The sequence below is a fragment of the Mirounga angustirostris genome, unplaced genomic scaffold, assembly GCF_029215605.1.
Source record: "Mirounga angustirostris isolate CCGP_5_RB_7025 unplaced genomic scaffold, mMirAng1.0.hap1 SCAF_15, whole genome shotgun sequence".
NCBI classification, from domain to species: Eukaryota; Metazoa; Chordata; class Mammalia; order Carnivora; family Phocidae; genus Mirounga; species Mirounga angustirostris.
This window is the reverse complement of record NW_026991723.1, coordinates 91511777-91536547: the sequence shown is the minus strand read 5'-3', so window position 1 is coordinate 91536547 and position 24771 is coordinate 91511777. Positions and strand designations below refer to the sequence as shown.

General features: G+C 60.2%; 1 protein-coding gene across 2 annotated transcripts in view; it reads right to left on the bottom strand.

The window, feature by feature from the left end:
* The window catches only part of COL5A1 (collagen type V alpha 1 chain), a 149734-nt gene that overhangs the window by 88555 nt on the left and 36408 nt on the right, over nt 1-24771 (bottom strand). For both annotated transcript variants that reach the window (XM_045883480.3, XM_045883481.3), the window contains exons 2-4: nt 23725-23892; nt 15662-15875; nt 14238-14400 (exon numbers count right to left, since the gene is read on the bottom strand). In XM_045883480.3, coding sequence (XP_045739436.1) covers nt 14238-14400; nt 15662-15875; nt 23725-23892 — 545 coding nt within the window. The remainder of the gene's footprint in view (nt 1-14237; nt 14401-15661; nt 15876-23724; nt 23893-24771) is intronic.

Below are 24771 nucleotides of genomic sequence, written 5' to 3'. Positions count from 1 at the left end.
CATCCATCCATCCATCATCTATCCACCATCCATCCATCCATCATCCACCCACCATCTATCCACCATCCATCCACCATACATACATACATCTATCTACCACCCATCCATCCATCCAACCACCCACTCACTCATCCAACCATCCATCCATCCACAAGACATCTGTCCAACCATCCATCCATCATTTACCATCCATCCATCCAACATCCATCCACCATCCATCATCCATTCACCATCTATCTACCATCCATCCATCCATCTATCCATCCAATAGCAATTATTGAGCACCTACTAAATGCCAAAGATGTAGCCACAGCCCAGAACCACTGCCTGGCATTGTTCACACTCTCTCTAACACTTTGCACTTGCCTTGTGCCCCATGGGTAAGATGCATATCCATACCATGTCTTCATCCTGTTGTCATTGATGCCCCGTGAGTCCCATTGTCCCTTTCTGTCCAGACACCTGAGGCTACCCTTGCTCCTGCACACCCACTCTCCCATGGTCCAACAAAAGGCATGTTCTGCTTCTGAAGACAAAGCCATGAGTGAAGCAAGAGAACATGGTAGCCGTGAGCTTGACCCAAAGGAGGCAGTGCTCATTCTGCACATGTCAGAACCACAGGCCCAAACAAGGAAGCCACACCTTCCATCCCCTTCATTTGGTAAAGGTGTGTGAGCCCCTTCCCTGTGCTGGACCCTGACGAAGCTGGACAATGGAGGGCTGGGAGGATGTGTCACTCAAAGTCACTGAGCGTGGATCCCCAGATGGCCTCCTGGGATCTGTGAAGTGAAGTGCCAGCCCCATGCACTGCTCTGAGGGACAGGGTCCATTACCCTTCACTGGCTTCCCAAAGCTTCTGTTGGAAAACTGGCCCAGAGATGGGGTGAGGTGAGGGTGACTCAGTGGCAGGCCTGGGTGAAAGTCTTAGAGTCCAGAAAAGCCTCATCCTACCTGATCCCTGAGACATGGGTCCAAATTATGTGCCCGCCCCACCCCGCCAATTTGGGTTTGAAGACCACGAAGATGAGCAAGGAGCTCAGAACTCTGGCCAAGCTGACCTGTCTCCACACAGGGCTCTGAAGAGACTCCCCTGAAGACAATTCTGGCTCCCCTCCCTAAGTTCTGCTGCGCTCACTCCTTTGACTGGCAGAGCCGCCCACCTCCATCCCTCCCTCCATCTCTCCCTTTCCCATCCCCACTCCCTCCTCTTTGTCCCTCTCTGCCTCTCTCCTTTTGGATGTCAGAGGCTCCCGGCCCACACTGTAAACTCTCCGGCAGACGAGAACCATATGACAGGAACAGTGAACCAAAACCACACAGTTTTATTAAGCAACGTGACTTCTAGTTCAAACTTCATCCAATTCAAATAAACTATTTGCTTCTTTCAACTGGCAACTTGACATCTGAATGTATGTTCTCCGAATGCAGTCTCCGGAAGGGAGAGGAGGCTCGGGGGCCTTTGGGGGTGGCCGTGGCTGCCAGCACCTGGCGCTCCCCTCCGTCGAGCCACCGGCACACGGGACTGCAGCCGTCTGGTAAAGGGCCTGCCTCCCAGGAAGGCCAAGTCCTCGGGCCCTGGCCACATGTGGCACATCTGTGTCCCTGTGCGCCGGGGTGTCCCGCCCAGAACCAGGCCGCTGGGCCCCTGCAAGCACGAAGCTCTCTTCATTCCCAAGGCCCACCCTCCACTGCAGACGCCTACACTTGCGGCCAATCATTTTTCCCACAAACCCCCAAGGGGTTTCCACACCAAAAACATGTGCCCCTTTGTTCCGTGGGTGCGTATCTCAAAGGGCCCCTGCACCTCTGTGAGAAGGGGAAGCAGAGGTGTGGGTCCGAGCCTCTTGGAAGCCCCTTGTCCAAAGCCCCTGCCGTCCCCCTCACCTCTTCCCTGCACATGTGGGAGTTTTTCAGGTTGGGGTGTCAGATACCCATGTGCTCTTTGCAGAGAAGTCATCCCCCACTGAACTTTCTCTTGTTGGGACCAGACACAACCCGAGAATCTTTCTCACCCCCCACCCCGTGCCTTGGAGACGGCATGCCCTGGGGCTGGCCCTAATCCTGTGCACAGTGTATTCCGCATGTCCCACGAATGCTCACAAGGTCGTGACTGTTCTGAGAGCATTTTCACGAGGCCTCCTCTGGCGAAACAGGCTCCAAACCGCAGATCCTGAGGTTCCCTCGGCGACCCCCCCTTTCTCAGCAGGGCCCTTCTCCGTGGCCGCTGGTGGGCGATGCTGGGGGCCTGGCACAAAGGCCCCTGCTGCCCACAGCCTCAGCCCCTCGGGGCCCAGTGGGCATGGTCAGCAGGACAGCCCAGGGCGCGGCGTGTCTGTGCTCTGGGGGGACGAGGCAGAAAGCGGGAGCCAGGGGCCGGCATAGGAGGCCCACCTGCGAATACAAGGAGCACACACAGCGAGGCCCCTGGCCTGCAGCTTCTCAGGACCCAGTGCGGGCCTTTCGGGAGCCGAACGCCAGCTCTGTGAGGCTGCCTGAAGGTCAGAGCTGCCGGCAGGGTCCCTGACCCTCTGGAAGCAGTGAGGGCAGCCCAGGATTTTTCCGATCAAGTGTCCTCTCGGGTGGGGGAGACTCTGACTAGGAACCCTCAACCAGCCTGGCCTTGACCTTGGAAGAGTCGGAGCCCCCTGCCCCGAAAGCAGCCTAGCAACCCCCAAACGCAAAGACTCATGGCCCACTTGTAACATCTGGAGTTGTCTGGGGCTGCGTGTGTGTGTGTGTGTGTGTGTGTGTGTTCACGGGCACGGCACAGGTGTGCACAGGCAATACAGCAGACGACCTTCACGTGACCTTCTAGTCTGGGTGAGTCACTTCTGAACAGAAACAGAAAGAGAGCCTCTGTCCTTAGGGACCCTTGGGAGAAAGTGAAGAGGCATTATCACCTCTGGCCGTGGGGCACCCCGAGCTGCAGTCAGGAGTTATGGGGCGACGGAGGGAGGCAGTGGACACCAGGCCTGGAGCGGATGTGCCCAAGAGTGACTGAGTGCAGCCCGGGGGGCGGGGGGCTCACACCCTGGCCCAGCCACGCTGCCGGCACGGTCACACTCCCACTGGCCCCCGGGGGGGGTGCGGGGAGCCAGGGAAAGGCCACCTGCCAGGCTGCAGGGCTCCCTCTAAAGCCTAGAGGTTCACGCTTCAATGATAGCAGGTACCCTGTCAATAACCAAAACTGTTACTCAACTAGAACCGGGGGCTGTTCGCCGCCATTACTACCAACACCAGCATTACTACCAACACCAGCATTACTACCAGCATTACTACCAACACAACCAACATTACTACCAACACCACCAGCATTACTACCAACACCACCAACATTACTACCACCACCAGCATTACTACCAACACCAGCATTACTACCAACACCAGCATCACCACCACCACCACCACGCCATCGGCCCTAGATCCCTGACAATGTCTCACCAATGGCTCCTGTAGGAAGGTCTGATGAGTCATCATCTCGCTCATGTAACCAGCATCTTTAAGCACCCCTATCGTGAGACTCATGGACACAGAGATGAAGAAATCGGGATCTCTGACCACAAGTCTCAAGCTCTAACGCTTCCCCAGGAGGTGGCAGAGGTGACTGAGTGACTAGCTGCCAGGGTTCAAGGAAGGCATGCTGGGGTGGCTGGCCTCAGAGCTGGGCCCAGGTGGAGGTTCACATCCGTACACAGCCTCTCTGGGGTCCTCCCTTGGCCACCATGTCACCCCTGTCCCCTGGGAGGAGACTCTCCACCCCACCTTGCCCATCCTAGGCTCAGACCCCAGGTCTTCAACTCAGCCTTTGCTGGGCACAGTCCACACCCGCGATCATCCTGCCCTGTGTCCCGAACGCATTATCGAAGCACCACATCGCGCCGCGGTCGCTGATGGGCTCGGCATGCACCGACCCCTCCACCTTCTCCGTAGGAAATGCTTCCCCACCACATCCCCCCAGTCCACACTGGTACAACTCGTTGTTTTGAACCCAAGTGCAGAAACCCACATTCATGCCCACCGAATTTCATTTCTTTGGCTCCAGGGCATGGTCCCAGCCTAGAAGACCTCTCTGAGTCTTATCTGCCAACCAGGAGAGTAACTCGGCATCATCTCTGACAGTCAGGCCTAGCTGGGGTCGCTCTGCACATCCACAGCCACCGGAATGTTCTCACTAACGTGCAGAACACATGCGTCCCTGCTGTGGGGGTGGCAGGGGGAGCACCGGGGGTGGTTTGGAGGCCAGGCTGCTCCGCATGCCCCCTGCCCGCACCCCCCCCCCAAGAAGACTCTGCACCATGATCTACCCTCACTGCAGGCTGTAGCGTGAGGGGCCAGGCATCACGAACAAGGGCCACGTGCCATGACTCCAGCCAGGGTCCTGGGCTACACCCCAAACCTGGGCCACCCCAGCTGCAAACACCCACTACTAGACATAACAGAGACAGGCTGGGTCGGTGTGGCTAACTCATGGGGATAATCTGTGCTCCCCAACTCCTGAGAAGTGGTTTCCAACACAGCCCCCCAGAAGCATTAACTATAGGCAAGCAAGGCCCAGCTCAGCAGAAGGCTGTGTGCACCCAGAGGAAACCACGTCCTCCAGGGTTTGTAGGCCCCCAGGAGGGCCGAGAGTCATCCCTGTGTCCTCAAGCCCTGGCGGCCGGCTGGTCACCCCCAGAACCTTCTCCAGCGTGTTCCTGTGGGCACAGATGGTTGGACTGGCTGCAGCTGGACAGAAGGCACCTGGAGAGGCCTGGAAGTTCCAGCGTAGACCAGAGAGTAGTGGCTCCAGGTTTAAAGTGAATAGCACCAGCACCCGGGCTGGCTGGGGCAGGAAGGAGGAGGGTCTCTCTGAGTGCGGCACTCATAGGCCTTGGGGCCCATAAAGAACTAAAAACCCAGGGGCTGGTTGGAGGGGCACCACCAAGACACAAGTTAGTGGGCAGTGGCTCTGTGGGGCTGGAGGCCAAGTCACCTAAAGGGAGGGACAGAAGTCTGACGCCAGAGGCCCAACACCGCTCACCCCTTCCTCTGAGAACTGGAATGTCCTTCTGATCCAGGACAGGGTCCAGACCTGGGCCCAAAGTCTGGCACTGCACTTCCCTGCTGTGTGCCCTTGGGCAGGTGGCTTTACCTCTCTGGACTCCAGGGAGCCCATGAGCACTGAGGAGCCAACACAACACGCATGTCCCAGGCTGCTCTGCAGAATCGTCTGGGCAATTATCAAGATAAGACTATCAGCCGGAGGTACCCTCCTTAATGCTGGGAGGGGTGTTACTATTATCTGCTTTTCCAAAGAGGACAGAGGGAGGACATTCAGAGGCGCAGCCGCTGCCCCATCCAGGGCCTTGGGTTTTCTGAACAAGCCTCCCAGCTCGGCCTGGTGCCCGGCTCCTCGGACGCCGAGGCGGCACAGTGCAGACCTCGGAGGGCCTGCCCTCCCCAGTGCTGAGAGCTTCCGAACAGAACCGGGGTAGCACAGTGGGAAAATGAGTCTGCGCTGGATTCTCCATGTGCTCAGAGAGGAAGACCTCCAACGAGCGCTCTGCACAACCATCAGAGGCCCCAGCGCCCTGCCCCCAAACACAGGGACATGCACTTAGGAAGGGACCACCCAACAAATGTGCACACGGACGCCCCAGTATCAGAGGCTCTCTATCCCAAGGTGATGTCACCCCCTGGAGGCCCAGGGATACTGAAGGCCCATAGCCAGCCTGGGGAGCCCCTCTGCCGCCCATGCAGTATGCCCCTCGGGGGTCCCACCGCACCCCACACCCTCACAACTGCAGCCCATGGGCTGGCACTCTGCTGGTAAGGGCTGGACGCTAGCACCCCCACCTGCCAGCTGGGCTCGCAGATGTCCCTCTAACTCTCACACCTGCAACACAAGGACGGTAAAGATAGTGACAATCCTTGTCATCACAACAACCGCGGCATTCGCAGCTCCCCTCCCCCAGCGTGGTCCGGAGGGTCTCACAATTGGAGGCCCTCACACAGCATGGATGCGGAGGGACGCCCGGCGCTGGGACCGTCGTCAGGCCCCCTCCCCCAGCACTCACAAGCTTGGCAGCCCCATCTCCTGCACGAGGAGACAGAGTCCCAGGCTAGCCCCAACCCGTGCAAATGGTAAAGGGAGGTCAGGACCACGATGAAGCCTCCCCATGCCCCCTGACAGCTAGCAGCAGTAAAGAAAAAGTCCCCGGGGCCCCCTGCCCTCTGGTCACCCACACGGGCAGCTCCCAAGCTCGGGCATCACTGCAGGCTAGACCGCAGGACTCTGCATCCAGAAGCATGGGCCACAGAGTCCTGCCCCTCCAGGAAAGCCGCCGATCCTCCCCCGTCCACTGATGGGCCCTAGCCCGTGCCCACTGCAGCCCTGCAGGTGACCTTCAGGTGACATGCTCTCCCTGGAGCCCCGGCGCCAGTCCTCCCCAGGGACCTGCACATCAGAAAGTCATTCCACAGGTGCCTGGGTGGCTCAGATGGTTAAATGTCTGCCTTCGGCTCAGGTCATGATCCCAGGGTCCTGAGATCGAGTCCCGCGTCGGGCTCCCTACTCAGCGGGGAGCCTGCCTCTCTCTCTGTCTCTCTGTCTCTTATGAATAAATAAATAAAATCTTTAAAAAAAAAAAAAAAAAGAAAGTCATTCCACAAGCCGGGACTCCCAGCCCTGCATCAGCCCACGGGGCCGGCACAGGGGCCGGCGGCTTAGAGTTTCCATGGAACAAACCTGAAGCCCTCTCAGGCCAGGAAGCAGGGCCTGCCTGACTCTGTGGGGTCTCTCTGACCCCTCCTAGCCGCCACCCTCCCAGCTGCTTGGCTCAACAGGGATCATGAGGACCCAGCACAACCCCGGCCAGCTCCAGGAGCACATCCTCAGAGCTCGGTCCCCACCCCAAGCACCCTGACCACTCAAGGCACAGCCCCATATGAAAGCCCCTTGGCCTGGGCACCAACATGAGACCCGCTGCCGCCCTGCTCGGGCCAGCCTGTGCGAGGCAGCTACCCCAGCCGACGTCCAGCTGGTCACTGGCCCCCAGCCCGCGGGCCGCTGGCCACTGCGCAGGCAGAAGTCCAGGCCCAGGCTTGCCCACTGCCCAGCCCTTCCTGGACCTGAGCTGGAGACAAAAATATACCTCAAACCCTCTGCATACTGTCCTCATTGGCCAGGCAGTCGCCCATCCAAGCCAGGAGCCACGCTCAGGGCTGCCCGTGACCGCCCCCTCCAACTGGGAAGAGCTAACCATCCTGCCTCCTCGGCCAGACCCGACTCAACAGCCCGAGAAAGCCTCCATTTGAAACCAACCAGTCATGCCCAGAGACGAGCTCTTCATTAACCACACATGCCCTATAGGAATTAATGGGTAAACCTCCTTCCACACTGCCCGCAGGGGCGGGTTAAATAGCGACCCCAAAACATAGCTCCAAGTCCTGCTCCCCAGACTCTAGGAATGGGACCTTATCCGGAAATGGAGTCTTTGCAGATGTAAGGAAGTTAAGGGTCTTTCAAGACGAGACCATGCTGGATTAGGGTGGGCCTAAATCCCATGATAAGTGTCCTTAGGAGAAAGACAAGGGGCAGACAAACGAGAGGAGGAGAAGCCGCGTGCAGATGGGAGCAGAGCCTGTAAGGACGCAGCCCGAAGCCAAGGAACCCCGGGGCCACCAGGAGCTGGGGGAGGCAGGAAGGACCCCCACCTAAGGTCCTCGGGAGGGAGCTCAGCCCTGCTGACACCTTCATGTCAGACCTCTGGCCTCCAGAACTGGGAGACAATCAATTTCTATCTTTCTGAGCCACCAAATTATGGAGACTCGTGGGGACTGCAACATCCCTGCCCTTCCCAGGAGTTCGGGAAGGTCCCCGGGAAGTGGGCAGAGCCAAAGACCCGGTCGAGAGGCTCCAACCTTGCTCACTCCTGTCCTGCAGCATTCCTTGGGGTCCGCCTGAGAACTGCATCAGCAGGCACAGGGCTGGGCCTCACACAACGGTAAAGGCAGGGAGGTGCTCTCAGGGAAAGCTCAGACGGGCACTGAGGAGGGGCAGGGTCCTGTGGGTCTTGGGACGGAGCAGGACAGAGCACGACGGACCAGGCCCTTCAGGTGCACTCCGCCTGCTGCGGGCCCCACCCAGGACATGCCATCGGCAGCCAGAGGGCCTGGGTTTGAGCTGCCCACCCTCTCCCCCAGGGCCGTCCCTCGGGCCCATGACTTAGCCCCGGGAGCTCCCACATCTCCATCTAAAGTCAGGGCACACGGGCCTAGAGCAGGGACAGCATGCCATGCAGACAGGGGTCCCCCCCTGCTGCTCCGCGTGCCTGGGAGGCCCTGGGACTCAGTGGGCCTGCACACGGGGCCACCGCCAGCCCGGGCAGGGCAGGGGTGGGGGCCCCGGGCTCAGAATGGCCTGCACTGTTGTGCCAGGACAGCAGGAGGACCCTGTGTGGCACAGCCCCGGACTGTGGCACCTATCCCGCAGCAGGGCAACAGAACAGCCTGGCAGGTATTCCAGATGGAGCCATGGTCCCTGCCGGGTCCGGCTGCGGAGGCTGGTTCTTCCTGTTCCCAGCATGGGTCTAACTGGCAACACCAACTGCAGAAACACCCCTGGACCGGGAGGGGGGCGGGGGGGCGGGGGACACGGGGGCTTTACCGGCAGCACCCCAGAGCCTCGAGCCACAGTGTCCGGGCGTGAGCTCAGAGCTGGCCCCACCAGCCCCACAAATGCACCACCTTCCCAGGATGGGAGAAGCACACTCTAGAACACACTCGCAGTTCCTCTCCACAGAGAAATTTGGGTCAACATGACAGCACTGCAGGGATGCTGATGGAAACAGAATGAACGAAAGTGCTGCTTCCCAGCCCCAGAGAGAAGAGATCCTCCAGCCAACAGCCTCCAGGGTCAAGGGCCCGGGGGTCCCAGGCCTACAGCTCCCCAGTCACAGCCCACGTGCTCCACTGGCCCTGGGTCCCCCACGTGCACCCCCCGCATGCGTCCCGTGGCAGGTGACGGGATGGTCCCTGGAGGGGCCTGGGAGCTCCGAGGTCGTAGCCCGGGCGGTGAGAGCCAGGATGTGGACCCAGGCCTCCGAAGCCAAGCCCACCGCTCTCTCGCCTTCGAGACACTGATGCTAGGAACCGTGCACACAGAGGGACAGTGGCTCTGCGCTCCCCAGAGGGGTCCCAGGCTGCCTCGTGGATGGCCGAGAAAGCCCAGCCCGGCAGAGGTCCACTCCTGCTCCAGGAAAGCTGCATTCCAGGAAAGAACAGGTCAGTGGAAAAGCCAGGCCTCTGGAAAATGGGAATCAGGGATGAGGTAAACCCTTGTCTTTCCAAATGAAAGGTGGGTGGACAGACGGGAGGACCGTCGCTCGGGTGTGATGCCATCTTCTTCCCGCCGGCACCCAGAGACGTGCAGAGAAAGCCCCAGTTTACAGTCTGTTTGGTCTTGTTGCCCCTTGAAACATCCAACAGCTTAGAAGCGGGTTTGGCGCCGGGCTCAGAACTCCTGGCTCCCTGTCACCTGGGGTGGGCCTCCCTCTGTTCCCGGCTCACCAGAGAGGAGAGTCCTCCCACCACAGAGGCTCGCCCCCCAGCCGAGCCCCACCCTCCAGACCCCTCCACCTGGAACACCCACCAGCTCCAGGCCCCACAGAGGAGCCGAGGGTAGGGAGGGGGATGCCGGTCCCCCGGATCAGCCCGTGTTTCCGAGCCAGGGCCGGAGAGAGTGCTCAGCAGGCTGGGCAGGGAGGGCCAGCTCTGGCCTGCAAACGGCTTGTGCTGGCTCCTCCTGGAAGGTTCTGGGGCTTCATTGACCCCACAGGCCAGGGCACTCTGATGTCCTGGGGACCTGTGTGGGACCACGGGAGCAAGCACCCACCGGCATCATCGGGACCACCCGGGATTCACCCTGGCTGGGGAAGGTCGTGACCCAGTTTCTGAAGTCCCAGTTTCGTTGGTCAGGTGGACAGAGAGATGCACGGGCAGCCGGGAGTGTGGCGCCCGCCCTACAACGTGACACCAGAGCAGGACTGTCAGGCTCCCGGCAACAACAGGTCCGGGGACCCACCCTGCTCCCCTGCAGTTTTGCTGGGCGACCTTCTGCAGGTTCTTCACCCTCTCTGGTGCCAACGTCCCGGGAGTGGCGAGGGTTGATGGCAGGGCAGAGCACTTGGCGGGTATCGTCGCGGGCCCGGCTGGCCAGTGCTGACCTGGCTGGCCTCCTACCCAGCCCTACCACGGAAGGAAAACAACCACTTCCCAACTCCTGCCAGACATAATAGCTTTCCCTGGCACTCTCGTCTGTGTTTCCAAAAACACAAAGCTCGTTCCTAAGCCCTGGAAGAAAACAAGACTTTTTCCTGCATGGGGAGGCCCACAGGACCCCTCTTCTAAAGAACAGCTCCCCATCTCCCCTCAGCCTGCCTGGCACCCAATCCACCCAGGACCCCAGGACACAGGCACATCCCAGGGGAAGGAACGGGACATGGGACACCCAGCTCCGCAGGGATACCAGGGTGAACAGCGCCCCAGAGCAGCCCTGCAGAGCGTGCAGAGGGTCTGGGGCAGTGTGGTTCTCTGGAGCCTGGAGGGTGCATTTTACTCAGATTCCATCCAGAGTGTGGACCTCCTCCACCCATTTTCCAGATGAGGACATTGGGCTTGGAGAGGCTTAGCAATGGGCTCCAGGTTATCAGCTAGAAAGGAAGCGGTTGAGGCCCAAAGCCCGTGGGACCTTTGCATGCACTTCCTCCTGGGTTGGCTTCAGGAGGGACTGGACTGTCCTGTCCCCTGTCCAGCAGGGCGGACCCGTCACAGGCTCACACCGGGGCTGGGAGACCAGGGGCTGCCGACCTGCACAACCAAGCCCAGGGTCCGCACCTGGGAGGAAGGGTTCACTGCAGCTCCAAGTCCCTATGCCAGGCTCTCGCCCTGGACGGCACTTCATTTTGGACAAGGGGGTTTCTGTGGGGCCATGTGCACCCCAGGAAAAACCCCAGTGCCCCAACAGGCTCTCTGGAGTTTAGTAAACCCCTGTCTGGACGCAGCACTCAACACAGTACTCAGTGTGTGTGCCCGTGGTGATGGGCGCCCCCACCAAAGTCACCCCGAATCCTTCCAGCTCACCCAGGCCCTTGCAGAGCTGTGGGACAAAGTGGCACTTAATGAGGGAAAGATGTCCTTCCAGCGGAAGAACGTGGCGGCTGGAGAAATCGTTTTCAACGTGCCGCCCCCCCTCCCCAGTTTGAAGAGCTTCTAAGAGAAGCCCAGTGGTTCACATGGGGAGTGCCGTTATTTGGAATCTGGTGGAAAGCAAAAGAGTTAAATCACTTCTATTTCAAAAGAAACAAAGACTCTTCCTCTCTTGCCCTGAGGCCCAGGGTGTCTGGGCCTCGAAGGCCAACGCACCCAGCTCGGTCACTGCCCCGTGAAGAGAAAAGCCAGACAGGAGGCTCGGGGGCCACTGTGCCACTGGCCTTCGTTGCGAAAGCCAGGTCACATTTTCCAACGTGAGCAAGTCTAGCAGCCAGGAAAGTCCACGTCTGGGAAAACACCAACACCTCGCGGGCCCCAAAACCTCCTGCTCCTGGCAGCCACTCTGGCTGGAACAGCAGGAACACCGCGGCCGGCCATTCCAAGCACGTTCCTGACCTGCGCCTCGATGCAAGGCCGGCCCGCCCCCAGCCGCACAGGGAGGCCTGCGCTGCCCCCCACACGCGCACCGCGGGCCCCACGTGGCCGCCATCCCACGCTGCAGATGGGGACCCTGAGTCTCGGACAGGCCAAGCAGCCCAGCCAGCGTCCCCCAGCGGGGTTCAGGCCCTGACCTCTCCCGGGGCTTCCCTACAGCAATGCAGTCTTCATATCTTGTGCTCCCAGGAAAATAGCTCCTTCTGGCTCAGCCAGAATATCCAGGAAGTAGTATTTGCTTTAGGATCCCAAATTTTTTTTTTTTTTAAAGGTAGAGAACACTTGTTCCGGCCTCTTTACAAAGACAGGCACACCGTGAGCCCAGCCGAGGCACGAGAAATGACGCGGATTTCCACCTAGCACAGAAAAGCTACCACACAGTAAATGAATCCAAACCCGTGAAGCCACAGCCCAGCATTGGCACACCTCCCGCCTCCAGATCCAGAACTTCAACCGACAGGAAGAAGGCCAGTGTCCACAGTGACCCTGGCTCCCCATCATGAGCAGGCACCCACGTAGCTGAGCCCAGGTGAGCCCCCAACACCCCTCAAGGTGCCATGACTAGTCCCCACGTTAGACAAATGAGAGTCCCCAAGCTCAGCAACGTCACCTGCTTTACCTGGATCCTGCCACCAGCGAGGGATCTGTACCAGCGACAGCTCAATCCCAGCCTGTGTGACCCCCGTGCCTCCAACACCAGCTCCCCAGGAGAGCCCCTCAGCCACGCCCGGCCTGGCTGACAGCCCTGGCCATCCTGCAATTCACCCCAGGTCTCTGGGCAAGTCGGGTCAGAAATGTGCCCATGGGGTGTGTCTCCAGAACTTGCAAAATTTGGCAGCACCAGAGGGCTCCAGGCTCCCCCCTGCCCTGCTGTCCCAGGACACACCAAGGGCGGCCATGCCCAGCAGGGCCCACGGACCCACCTTCACAGGCTGGCTCCCCAGCCTTCTCTTAGCGGCCCTCCCACCCCATCTCCGTGTAGACGTGTCTGTTCTGGGCCTTGCTCGTCCATCGTCCCACATCTCCACCTGCCTTGACACGGAACTCAAATCAAAACCAAGCTACTAATACCGTCGAGCGCCTACTCTGAGGGTCGCCATGTGCCACAGCCCCAGGAAGTACCGCGTTCATGATCCCACTGCACAGACAGGAAAGCTGAGGCTAAGACACGGCAGGGCAACTTGCCTGAGCCTCCAAATCCAGCACACGAGAGGGGGGGCTTGCACCGGGCAAGCGCCCTCCTGAGAGGTTTTGTGGTCATGCCACATGCACCGTTGTGACTTTGCAGAAAGATGAGACTTTGGAAAAGTCACTCTTCACCTGCTCAGCAGCAGACCCTCCCCACCGGCCAGCCCTGGAATCTGCAGAGACATCACTCCATCTAGAATAGAAATGGGAGTAACAAGCACGCAGTCTCTCCCTCTGGGGCCCCCGCAGTGCACAGGGATCCGGTCGACACCTGACCAGCCTGGGGGTCTCCAATTCACCGAGTAGATGCACGGGCCCGGACACCCTACCTCAGGTATGAGCACAGGGCTGGAGGGCATGGAGCATTCCTCTCAAACATGGCCAAGTATGTGCACAGTCCCGGGAATTTCGAGAGGAAACGCTGCCCCAAGGATGAAATCCCAGAGCTGGGAGAGCCCTCAGACCATCCAGCATGGTGGTTTGCAAACACACTTTAGCCACAGAGCCCTGGGGGCAGCCAACGCTCCTTCCACAAAGCCTGAATATGTAGAAGAAAGAAGTCCAGCGGAGGGGTCCTGGCTGTCACCTCGCCCAAGCCAGGGAGACCACCACCGGTCACCTGAAGTGCCTTCTAGAATGCAGATCCCAGGGCCCTGCCACAGGCCTGGGGCCCCGGCACCTCAGGAAGCAAAGCCTAAGCATCTGAATATTTAAGATCCCCAGGGGGTGTGACTGCACTCTGCTGGGGCACCTGGAAACCGCTGGTCCCCTGCAGAGCTGACCTGCTTCTGCAGGACAGAGTTCTTTAACGCTGTCTTATACTGAACCCCAGTCTTCAAGGGAGAGAAATGCAGGACTCTGCAGGTTGAAGTGGGGGCTCCCAGGGCCCACTCTGCTCAGCCCCCTTCTCCGTCCCTGAGGCATTTCCCGGGGAAACCGGGTCCCAGGCTGCAGGTGGGCCCCGCCAAGGGACAGCACCTCCGAAGGGTGGTGGCTCGTGCCTTCCTGCAGCACCCCGGCCTCTGGTGCTCCCAGCCCCAGCTGCCCCCTTCCCAGGACCCTCGGACACCAGAAGGCAGGAGTCCACGTGTGTCCATGAGCCCCAGACCACGCTCACCAAAGCCCGTGCCCTTCCCAAGCTCGTCCCTGGGCCCCTTGGACAAGGGTGGACGCGCTGTCCTCACAGAGCCTCTCCAGTCCCACAGGCCACAAACAGGCCTCGGGATGGCAGCAGAGGCCGCAGCCAACAGGAACCAAGGCCACGCCAGAATTCCCGCTGTCCCCGAGAAGGAGGCCGCATCCAGGAGGGACCCCTCGCCAGCGCCGGTCCCAGGTGCCCGTGGGACAGCCTCCCCTCGTCTTACCTCGAACACTTCCTCGTCCAGGATCCGGGTCCCAAACACGATGATGCCGTTGACATCTATCATGGGGTGGTCACTGCGGGCGAGGTGTTTGGTGGTCTTCTTTTTACAATCCAGGATCAAGGTGACATTTTTCTTGTGGATACTGAGAGCGATCCTGTGCCACCTGCGAAGAAACAGCCCGGGCAGGTGAAGAGGCCTCGTGTCACAGAGGACCTGCAGCAAACAATTACTTCTTGCACGGTCGCGGGGGTGCTGGGCAGCTCCTAGCCCAGCCTCTGCCATCAGACCAGGCTGGCCACGGGTCTGTTAACCTGAACCCCGTAGCAAACTGCAGGCTGCTGGAGAAGACAGGGTTTGCTGGGAAGTGGGGGGATGGATGGATCGATGTGAAGCTCTCCGTGAGAAACACAGGGACCACATCCTGAGGGGCTTCCAAGATCAGGCCCACGGCCTCAGATGTGTTCGCCATGAAAGAGCTGACTTTCAAACTACCAGGGTTTAGGTATGCCCCCAGTAGAAAATTCTGGAAAGATTTGTCTTTTTTTTTTTAAATCATTCACTCCCACATCTAATGTGTCCATATCCTGAAGGATATCATACGTCCTTTAAAGAAGATGTGGTATCTATACACAACGGAATACTAATCAGCCATCAAAAAGAATGAAATCTACCATTTGCATCGATGTGGATGGAACTGGAGGGGATTATTCTAAGCGAAATAAGTCAGTCAGAGAAAGACAATTATATGATTTCACTCATATGTGGAATTTAAGAAATGAAACAGAGGAGCATAGTGGAAGGGAGGGAAAAATAAAACAAGACGAAATCAGAGAGGGAGAAAAACCATAAGAGACTCTTAGTCATAGGAAACAAACTGAGGGTTACTGAAGGGGAGGGGGGTGGGGGCTGGGGTAACTGGGTGACAGGCATGAAGGAGGGCATGGGTTGTAATGAGCACTGGGTGTTATATGCAACTGATGAGTCACAGACATGTACCTCTAAACCAATAGTACACTATATGTTAATTAATTGAATTTAAGTAAAAAAATTAAAAATAAAATAAAAGAATATCGTACATCCTTTCTGGAAGGAGTCGGGTATAACCGCACGATCTTCGATGTCCCTTTGAGACTCGGAGCCTAGCATTTGAGATACTTTAGTGCATTTGAAGGGGAAGTGGAGACCCAGGGAGAAGTAAGGGCCCCCCAAAGACGCAGAAGACAACCCAAGACCAGGACCCAGGCCTCCGGACTCAAGCCCAGTCCTCTCTCGGCCTGGTGCCCACCTGTGTGCGTGGTGGGACCATCCTGCTTTTTTATCAGGTGCATCCTGCCATGGGTTCCTTGCCAGCCAGCAGGCTTTAGGCGGCCTGCCCGGACCCCCCAGCAGGAGTAGGACAGGGTTGCTGAGCAGTGCCCACTTACTTGCCATCGGACAGGTTGATGCCCCTGAAGAGGGGGTAATCCTCTGGCCCTGGTTTCCCCGTGTGGTCCTCATAGAGGAAGACCGGAGAGCGGCCCATCTCCAGGCCGATCTGCTGGATGCCCTGCTCATTGTAGATGGAGACCAGGAAGGCCTGGCTGCCTTTCTTGGCTTTCACAGTGGTTAGAATGGAGAAATCCTCAGGAAATGAAGATGCTGTAACAGAAGACAGAGATAAGAAGGCAGTCAGGAAGCCCTAACTATACCCAGCCACAGCTATACAAACAAACCTGCTCGGGGACCTGGCAACTTTTGGTGCATATGGTGGTGCACAGCCATCTGCTGCACATCTGCCCCTTGATCAAACTGTTCCTGCAGCCCTTCCCTATCACCACATGACCAAGCCTACCCTCTTGGAGGCTCAGTACAAATACAGACCTGACTGGTTCTTCCAGCAGTGAGTCTTCAACGTCATCTCCTCAGTTCCTATACCTCAATACATCTGTGTATAAATCCTAATTAGAACCTCCTAGAATGTCAGCTCCCTCTGGGCAGGGGCTGTTTTCAGATGCATCTCCGTATGTACCCTCCATAGCGCCTAAGGCTATACCTAGCAGATTGTGTCTCATTGAGTGCCCTCAGGAGGGAGGGGGAGAGAGAGAGCAGGGAGAAGGAAGGCCCGAGGCAAGGGACCACATCTCCGGGCTAGTATGCAAAACAGAAGATAAGTAGAAAGAAATCGAAAGACTTCAACCCAAATTTTAAAAAGGAAGGAAAAAAACAAACCCCATATGTTAATGGCAGGGAATGCTCTTTAAAACTCAGGACAGAAACAACACGAGGTCATTAAGGACCAGGCCCACACCAGCCTGCCGAGAGCCAGCGCGGGCCTGCCCTGCCTGCTCCAGATCTCCCCACGTGCACGCACCCTTCCCCGCCATGGATCCTGCTGGCCCAGAGAGCGTGGCGGGTCCCTGCACAGGGGAGCCACCCGGAAACGCTCCGCAGAACCGGCCAGAAGGAGCGGCATCCGGAGAGGTGTTGGCATGAGCACCCTCACAGAAGAGGGGCTGTGAACCTGGCTTACGGGCCTGGATAAGGAGCGACCCTGTTGTCAGACCGGTAACAAGGTCAAGCGCTGGCCCCAAGGCCTGTGGGGCTGAGCTGGGGGGAGGGCAGCTTCCAGAGCAGACGCTATCCGTGGGCGCCCTCTGCTGATGGAAGCGCCGTGCGGCCAGGCAGCTCGCCCTGCTTCTGCTCAAGGGAGCAGAGAGCCACAGGGTGCCATGCTGGGGACAAGGGGACCTCCAGGGCACCAGGCCCAGGGCGTCCTAAGACTCCCGGGGGGCAGGAGGAAGGGGACCACCCGCTGTGGCTTCTGTGACCTCTGAAGGACTCAGGGTGAGGAGATGTTGCCAGGACGAGCCAAGGGCAAGAGAGGCCACGGCTGCTCCCATCAGGGAAACCAACTGGCCCCCAAAGGCCAGCTCAGAGACTCGTGTGAGGTCCCAAGGCGGAGACAGAAGGCCACTTGAGAAGTCCACCCCACGGGTCCCAAAACCCCAGCTAAGGTGCCCACGGGGGGACAGAGGCCCGAGGACCCCAGCCCCAGGGCTCAGGCTGGGGTCTCCCTCCCCCAGGGGAATGGGCAACACTGGGCAGCGCGGCCACCTGTCCCAAGACAGGCCGAGTCAGGCCGCCCTTCCACATGGACGGGAAGCCTTTGGGAAGAGGTGTCCTGAGATCACCACAGTCTCAGAGCCCTCGGCTCCACGCTGTCCCTCCACTCGAGGGACGTGAGGGGAGTCAGAGGGGCATCTGCTGGGCAGGCCAGAAGAAGCCCCCACTGCAAGGCCAGGGCAGGACCTTGGGGCCCCACTGGGTCCCTGGGGGTGAATGGGCACCAAGGGGCCCAGGGGATGTTTGATCTGAGGCACCCGGAGGCCACTGCCCACATCCAGGGTGGCAAGGTTACAGTCCCTCGCTCTCATCTCGAGGGTCACTGCCCCATCCCCAGCCCAAGACGACCCCACGCCATATACATCCTGTCTGAAACACAGAGAAGAACGGGGAATGAGGGCGCAGCCTGGGGAGAGCCATGGCCCCATCTCTCCAGCTCGTGAGGACGCCGTGTCCCAGCGTTCACACCTTCGTGAGAGCAGATCTCAGCTCAGAGAGCCTGAGAGGATAAATTATGTCTGACATGAATCTCCCTGCTGGTGAAATAATATTGGCTTTATTGTCACTCCAGAGATGGCCTATTCCAGGCGTGACGTGAGCCGGACGCTGACACGCTCCCTGACCCGTGCTTTCTGGGCTCTCTGTGGGACTGCGTCTGGGTCCCACTCTTCCTACTCGATTTCTCAAAGTCACGGGGAGAGGCAGGTTCAGCAAGAGGCCCAGTTACTTCCTTAGGTCATTTCCTTTTCCCTTCTCTGAGGCCAAAGGGCACTGCGGCCATTTGGGTATACAGTAGGAACTTAATAAAGGCATCACTATTAAACTGAATCCTACTAAGCCAACGGCTTCTGGACAAGATGGTCTGCTGGACGGGGGCTGATCTGGAGCGCCAGGCCCGCCTGGAGGGAAGGTCTGGGGCGAAGGCCAAAGGGGGCAGGGGGACATTGTCATATCCCAGCCCTGCTTCAGATCCTGAGCATGAAGGGAGTCTCAGTGGCCCTGAGGTTACCAGACGGAGGACAAAATGGAGAGAGGACCCCAATCCGAGGCACGAGAACAGAGGAGGGGGCCAGTGATCATGGGGAGGCCTGCTGTGTCCTGGGGCCCCAGGAAGTCGGGGCAGCCCAATGGAACACACAGTCTCCTGCATTCAGGAGGATCCACGATGGCATCTTCTAGGGTCTCAGGCCTGTCCTCCCGTCACACTATGTCCCCCCGCAGGCAGAGGGTGGTGAGGACCGGAGACCCCCAGGCAAGCAGGGTCACCCTCTCTGGCTTGCCCCCCAAAGCATCCCAGTTCTGGGCTCTGCCTTCGTCCTTACAGCCTGTCAGGGCCACCCAGTGCCAACTGTCAGGAAAGGTCCAGGCCTACAGTTGAGCTGACCTCAGGACCCGGGCCACTGAGTGTGAGTGAGAGGAGGAAGACCCCTCGGAATCAGGGGGGCGCGAGTCTCCGTCTGGCTAGCAGGTGCAGACACCACGGAACTGCCTACCTGCCCCCCTGGAAGGAGAGCAATCCCACTGCAGGGTCCCCCACTGTGCCACCCTGACTTCCCAGTCCAGGGAAGCTGGGACTGCAGACCATCCGTACAGAGCTGCCGAACAGGTGAACGGGCGCAGTGGGCGCCACGGGTTCGCCCACGTCAGGCGCGGGCTGGGGGAAGAACACGTCCCCACAAAGGATCCCCAATAGCCGCTCGGCCTTGGCCACCGAGCGCTCCTCCATGAGCCTGCGAAGGGGGCCCTGCGTCCTCGGAGCAGCTGGGCAACTCTGGGGTCTCCTCGTGATGGCCATGAGTCACCCAGACATGGACGTCCCTTTGCTCTAAGACTCATTCAAACATGTTTACACTCAGCTCTGGCCGCCTGACCACCCGGCCCGTCCAGCAGACACAGGCATCTCCCCCGACCCAGAGACGGGCCTCCCAGTGAAAAGGTCAGCCGGAGTCCAAGAGAGAAGGGACAGAAGCCATGTGTCTCCTCAGACCCGAGGCCACAGTCACACGACACTGGCCTGGAAGAATGTTCCCTGGCCGCTTTCGCGGACTCCACACTTTGGGATTTGGAGAAGGGACCCCCTCGAAATTCCTACTCAGATCAGCCCGAGGCCACCTCCGGCTTTATTTGGCTTTGATGAGGCGCTGGTTCTGCCTGGACCCGTTCCACTCCTCACACTAATTGTGACCAGAAGACCCTGTCAGAGCGTTTACACTCTAAGTGTCTAATCAAGTCCCTAATTTGAGAGCTTAGGGAAAACGAGATCTGAGAAACTATGCCCTGTCTTACAGCTGAGGGATCCACACTGCATCTCCCATCACGAGTCTATCTTCTGGGATCCCTGCAGTTTTAGGAGGGCGGGGCAGACTCTCACCCTGAGCTGGGAGGGCATTGGGGGTCAGAGTGACGGCAGATCTGTCCCAGGCAGGACGCCTGGCTTGCCCAGCGCGGCCTGGCCGGGGGACAGCACTGTGCATGCCCCGCACAGCCGTCAGGGCCTGAGGCAGCCACCCCCTGGAGCCCTTCCTTTGTGCCCCTCAGTCTCTAGGACAGGGGACGGAGGGACGGGGGGACGGGGGGCAGGACGTAGGCAGCTTCTGGGCGGAGATGAGAGCGAGCATCTGGTGGATGATTCTAGAAGACAGGCTCAGCCCCATAGGGGAGGAAGTGCTCTGGGACATGTGGAATGTTGGCCCTGACAGCAATCTGTGGGTTATAAGCCAGGGGACCTGACAGTGACCTGGTCTGCAGCCCAGGGCAGCCGGGCACGCAGAGGTGGGCTCCCGGGAGGTCTGGAGGGGACCCAGTGCCCCTGACTGACCTCATCTACCCGAAGTGACCTTCTTGAATAGGGCCGATCCAGCCTCTCTCAGGGACAGGCACCTAAGGGCCCCGTGGATTAAAGGCAGGCTGAGTGCAAGGGGCATCGGAAGCAGGCACAAAGCCCCTGAAAGAGCGTGTCCTTTGGGACCCTCTGGGGACGTGGGAGCACAGAGACACCGCGACTTGTCCAAAGACTGCCCAACGTCGGGGTCCCAGCCAGGTTACCAAAAAGTGATGCACAGTCTTCTACTGATGACAAGGGTATTATAGCACATGAAACGGGCACCTGCCCAGGAGAGCATGACTGCCTGGTCCCCTGGCCCCTTTCTGATCTGAATCACGAGCTCATTTAAGGCGGCGGGGAGAAGTGATCCATCATGGGCTATTTATCCACGTTCAGACAAACCCTGAGGGTTTGCCTGACCCTGGGGTGTGGGGAGGGGGTGCCACAGTGTCCACAGCTGGGTGACAGGGACAACTGGGACGCCACATCTTAGCAGCCAATGTCGCCCCCTACCCTGGGCATGTAATTCCAAGCAGAGATCTGGCGCTTGGCGATTGCTTCTCAGGAGAAGCCTGCACCCTCTAGCTGGGAGCCCTGATGCTCGATTCCTATGTCTCTCCAGGTCATTGCCCCCAGTTAAGCTTCCGTGTGGGAGCGCTTCCTTTCCCATGACCCGGGGTCTCTCTCAACCATGTCACAGGGGAACTAGCCATCACCTTTTTGCATGTGGAGTCCTGGCAGCCTGTCTACAGCTGGAGACACACCTGCTCAGAGAAGCGAGGGGAGCAGATGAGGCCTCGCGGGCCCACACTCACTGGTGGGTGGGGATGGCCGCTGAGCTGCTTTCACTAGAATGAGACCACAGCAGGCTCCTCAGAAGGGCTTCCTGGAAAACCAAGTGTGCTTCTGCCGCCATACGGTCATCCCGCCCTGCGCCCTGGCTGGAGGTGGGGGGGTGGAGCCATACCCATACCCAGCATGTCCGTCCCCACCACCCCGCACCCGGGACACAGGCTCAGGTCCCGCCACCCGGGACACAGGCTCACCCAGGACACAGGCTCAGGTCCCGCCACCCGGGACACAGGCTCAGGTCCCACCACCCCGTACCCAGGACACAGGCTCAGGTCCCACCACCCGGGACACAGGCTCAGGTCCCACCACTCTGCACCCGGGACACAGGCTCAGGTCCCACCACCCGGGACACAGGCTCAGGTCCCACCAACCCGGGACACAGGCTCAGGTCCCGCCACCCCGTACCCAGGACATAGGCTCAGGTCCCACCACCCGGGACACAGGCTCAGGTCCCGCCACCCGGGACACAGGCTCAGGTCCCACCACTCTGCACCCGGGACACAGGCTCAGGTCCCACCACCCGGGACACAGGCTCAGGTCCCACCAACCCGGGACACAGGCTCAGGTCCCGCCACCCCGTACCCAGGACACAGGCTCAGGTCCCACCACCCGGGACACAGGCTCAGGTCCCGCCACCCGGGACACAGGCTCAGGTCCCGCCACCCCGTACCCAGGACACAGGCTCAGGTCCCACCACCCGGGACACAGGCTCAGGTCCCGCCACCTGGGACACAGGCTCAGGTCCCACCACCCCGTACCCGGGACACAGGCTCAGGTCCCGCCACCCGGGACACATGCTCGGGTCCCGCCACCCGGGACACAGGCTCAGGTCCCGCCACCTGGGACAGAGGCTCAGGTCCCACCACCCTGTACCCAGGACACAGGCTCAGGTCCCGCCACCCGGCACACAGGCTCAGGTCCCGCCATCCGGGACACAGGCTCAGATCCCACCACCCCGTACCCGGGACACAGGCTCAGGTCCCACCACCGGGACACAGGCTCAGGTCCCACCACTCCGCACCTGGAACACAGGCTCAGGTCCCGCCACCCCGTACCCGGGACACAGGCTCAGGTCCCACCACCCAGGACACAGGCTCAGGTCCCACCACCCTGCACCCAGGACACAGGCTCAGGTCCCGCCACCCGGGACACAGGCTCAGGTCCCGCCACCCGGGACACAGGCTCAGGTCCCGCCACCCGGGACACAGGCTCAGGTCCCGCCACCCGGGACACAGGCTCAGGTCCCGCCACCTGGGACACAGGCTCAGGTCCCACCACCCCGTACCGGGGACACAGGCTCAGGTCTTGCCACCCGGGACACAGGCTCAGGTCCCACCACCCGGGACACAGGCTCAGGTCCCGCCACCCGGGACACAGGCTCACCCGGGACACAGGCTCAGGTCCCACCACCCGGGACACAGGCTCACCCGGGACACAGGCTCAGGCCCTGCCACCCGGGACACAGGCTCACCCGGGACACAGGCTAAGGTCCCGCCACCCGGGACACAGGCTCAGGTCCTGCCACCCCATACCCGGGACACAGGCTCAGGTCCCACCACCCGGGACACAGGCTCAGGTCCCGCCACCTGGGACACAGGCTCAGGTCCCACCACCCTGTACCCAGGACACAGGCTCAGGTCCCGCCACCCGGGACACAGGCTCAGGTCCCACCACCCCGTACCGGGGACACAGGCTCAGGTCTTGCCACCCGGGACACAGGCTCAGGTCCCACCACCCGGGACACAGGCTCAGGTCCCGCCACCTGGGACACAGGCTCAGGTCCCACCACCCTGTACCCAGGACACAGGCTCAGGTCCCGCCACCCGGGACACAGGCTCAGGTCCCGCCACCCCATACCCGGGACACAGGCTCAGGTCCCACCACCTGGGACACAGGCTCAGGTCCCACCACCCGGGACAGAGGCTCAGGTCCCGCCATCCGGGACACAGGCTCAGGTCCCACCACCCTGTACCTGGGACACAGGCTCAGGTCCCACCACCCCGCACCTGGGACACAGGCTCAGGTCCCACTACCCCGCACCTGGGACACAGGCTCAGGTCCCACCACCGGGACAGAGGCTCAGGTCCCACCACCCCGCACCTGGGACACAGGCTCAGGTCCCACCACCCCACACCTGGGACACAGGCTCAGGTCCCGCCACCCCGTACCTGGGACACAGGCTCAGGTCCCGCCACCCAGGACACAGGCTCAGGTCCCGCCACCCAGGACAAAGGCTCAGGTCCCACCACCCTGTACCCAGGACACAGGCTCAGGTCCCACCACCCGGGACACAGGCTCAGGTCCCACCACCCTGTACCCAGGACACAGGCTCAGGTCCCACTACCCTGCACCTGGGACATAGGCTCTGGTCCCACCACCCGGGACACAGGCTCAGGTCCCACCACCCCATATCCGGGACACAGGCTCAGGTCCCACCACCTGGGACACAGGCTCAGGTCCCGCCACCCGGGACACAGGCTCAGGTCCCACCACCCAGGACACAGGCTCAGGTCCCGCCATCTGGGACACAGGCTCCGGTCCCGCCACCCAGGACACAGGCTCAGGTCCCACCACCCTGCACCTGGGACACAGGCTCAGGTCCCACCACCCAGGACACAGGCTCAGGTCCCACCACCCTGCACCCAGAACACAGGCTCAGGTCCCACCACCTAGGACACACACACACACACACACACACACGCCTCTTACCAGGGTACAGCTGCTTGGTGGGTGCACTGAGCTGGGCATCCTTCGTGACTCTGTAAGCGACATCTGGACCTTTGGAAGATCTCCGCGTGGCACAAAAGCCTGTTGTCTTTGTTATTCCATCGGGCAAGTTGTGAAAATCTAGGACCTTCAGGAGATCTGCTGGCTGAGCTGAAATGGCAAAGGGAGGTGGAGGGTTAGCCCCAGGCGGGAAGAAACAGCACACAGCACAGACCACCTGCCGGGGAGTGCACGGAGGGCTGAAGGGAATGGGAACCAGCTCAGAACCAGCTGTGACCAGGGGCTCAGGGGCGCGGGGTGGCCCACTCTGAGAAGTGCACACGTCTGGGTCCCCAGAACTGCGCTCCTGGCCCAGCTCCTGCCGCGGCCACGCACCAGGAGCGAACTGTCGCTCACTGTGCCCCTTGTGGCCTTCCCCCCACCAAGTTTGCAGACTTGGCTTCTCCACTCTGTCATCCTCCACTGGCAGGTGCTGGATGGGTCCGGCTCCCAGACACCCTTTCCCACCCCGTCATGGGAAAACCACCCAAATGCAAGCCGCGAGGCTGGTAGGACCCCGCTGCTGATGGGAGTGGCCGCAGAGGGAGGGAGGTCTTCCGGAGTGGGACACTGGCAGCTTGTGGGTTCTGCCGTGCGGCTCTGGGGTCGGCACATCCCGTGTGACCAAGACGAGAACCGCAGAGACCGTTGGCGCATTTTATCCCCCATAGTCACCCGATGAAAATGTGATTTCCCCATCACTGTTTACAGCAAGAGCCAGTTTCCATTTCCCCCAGAAGACCTCTGCCTACCAGGTAAAACAGTGCAGAACCAAGGACAAGGGAGGAGCAGATCAGTGCATCCCTTCCAGAAAGTTCCAGACCCTCCATCGGGGGCTCCTCAGAGAAGGGCAGCAGGGCCTGAGGGCATTCCCATGGAAGCCAGGGCACTTTCTTCAGCAAGAGCCGGCTTCCCCGTGCCCATGCCTCCTCCTTCACATCGGGAAGAGGGGGGACCTCCAGGCTCTGAGGACCACACGCCTGGGATCCA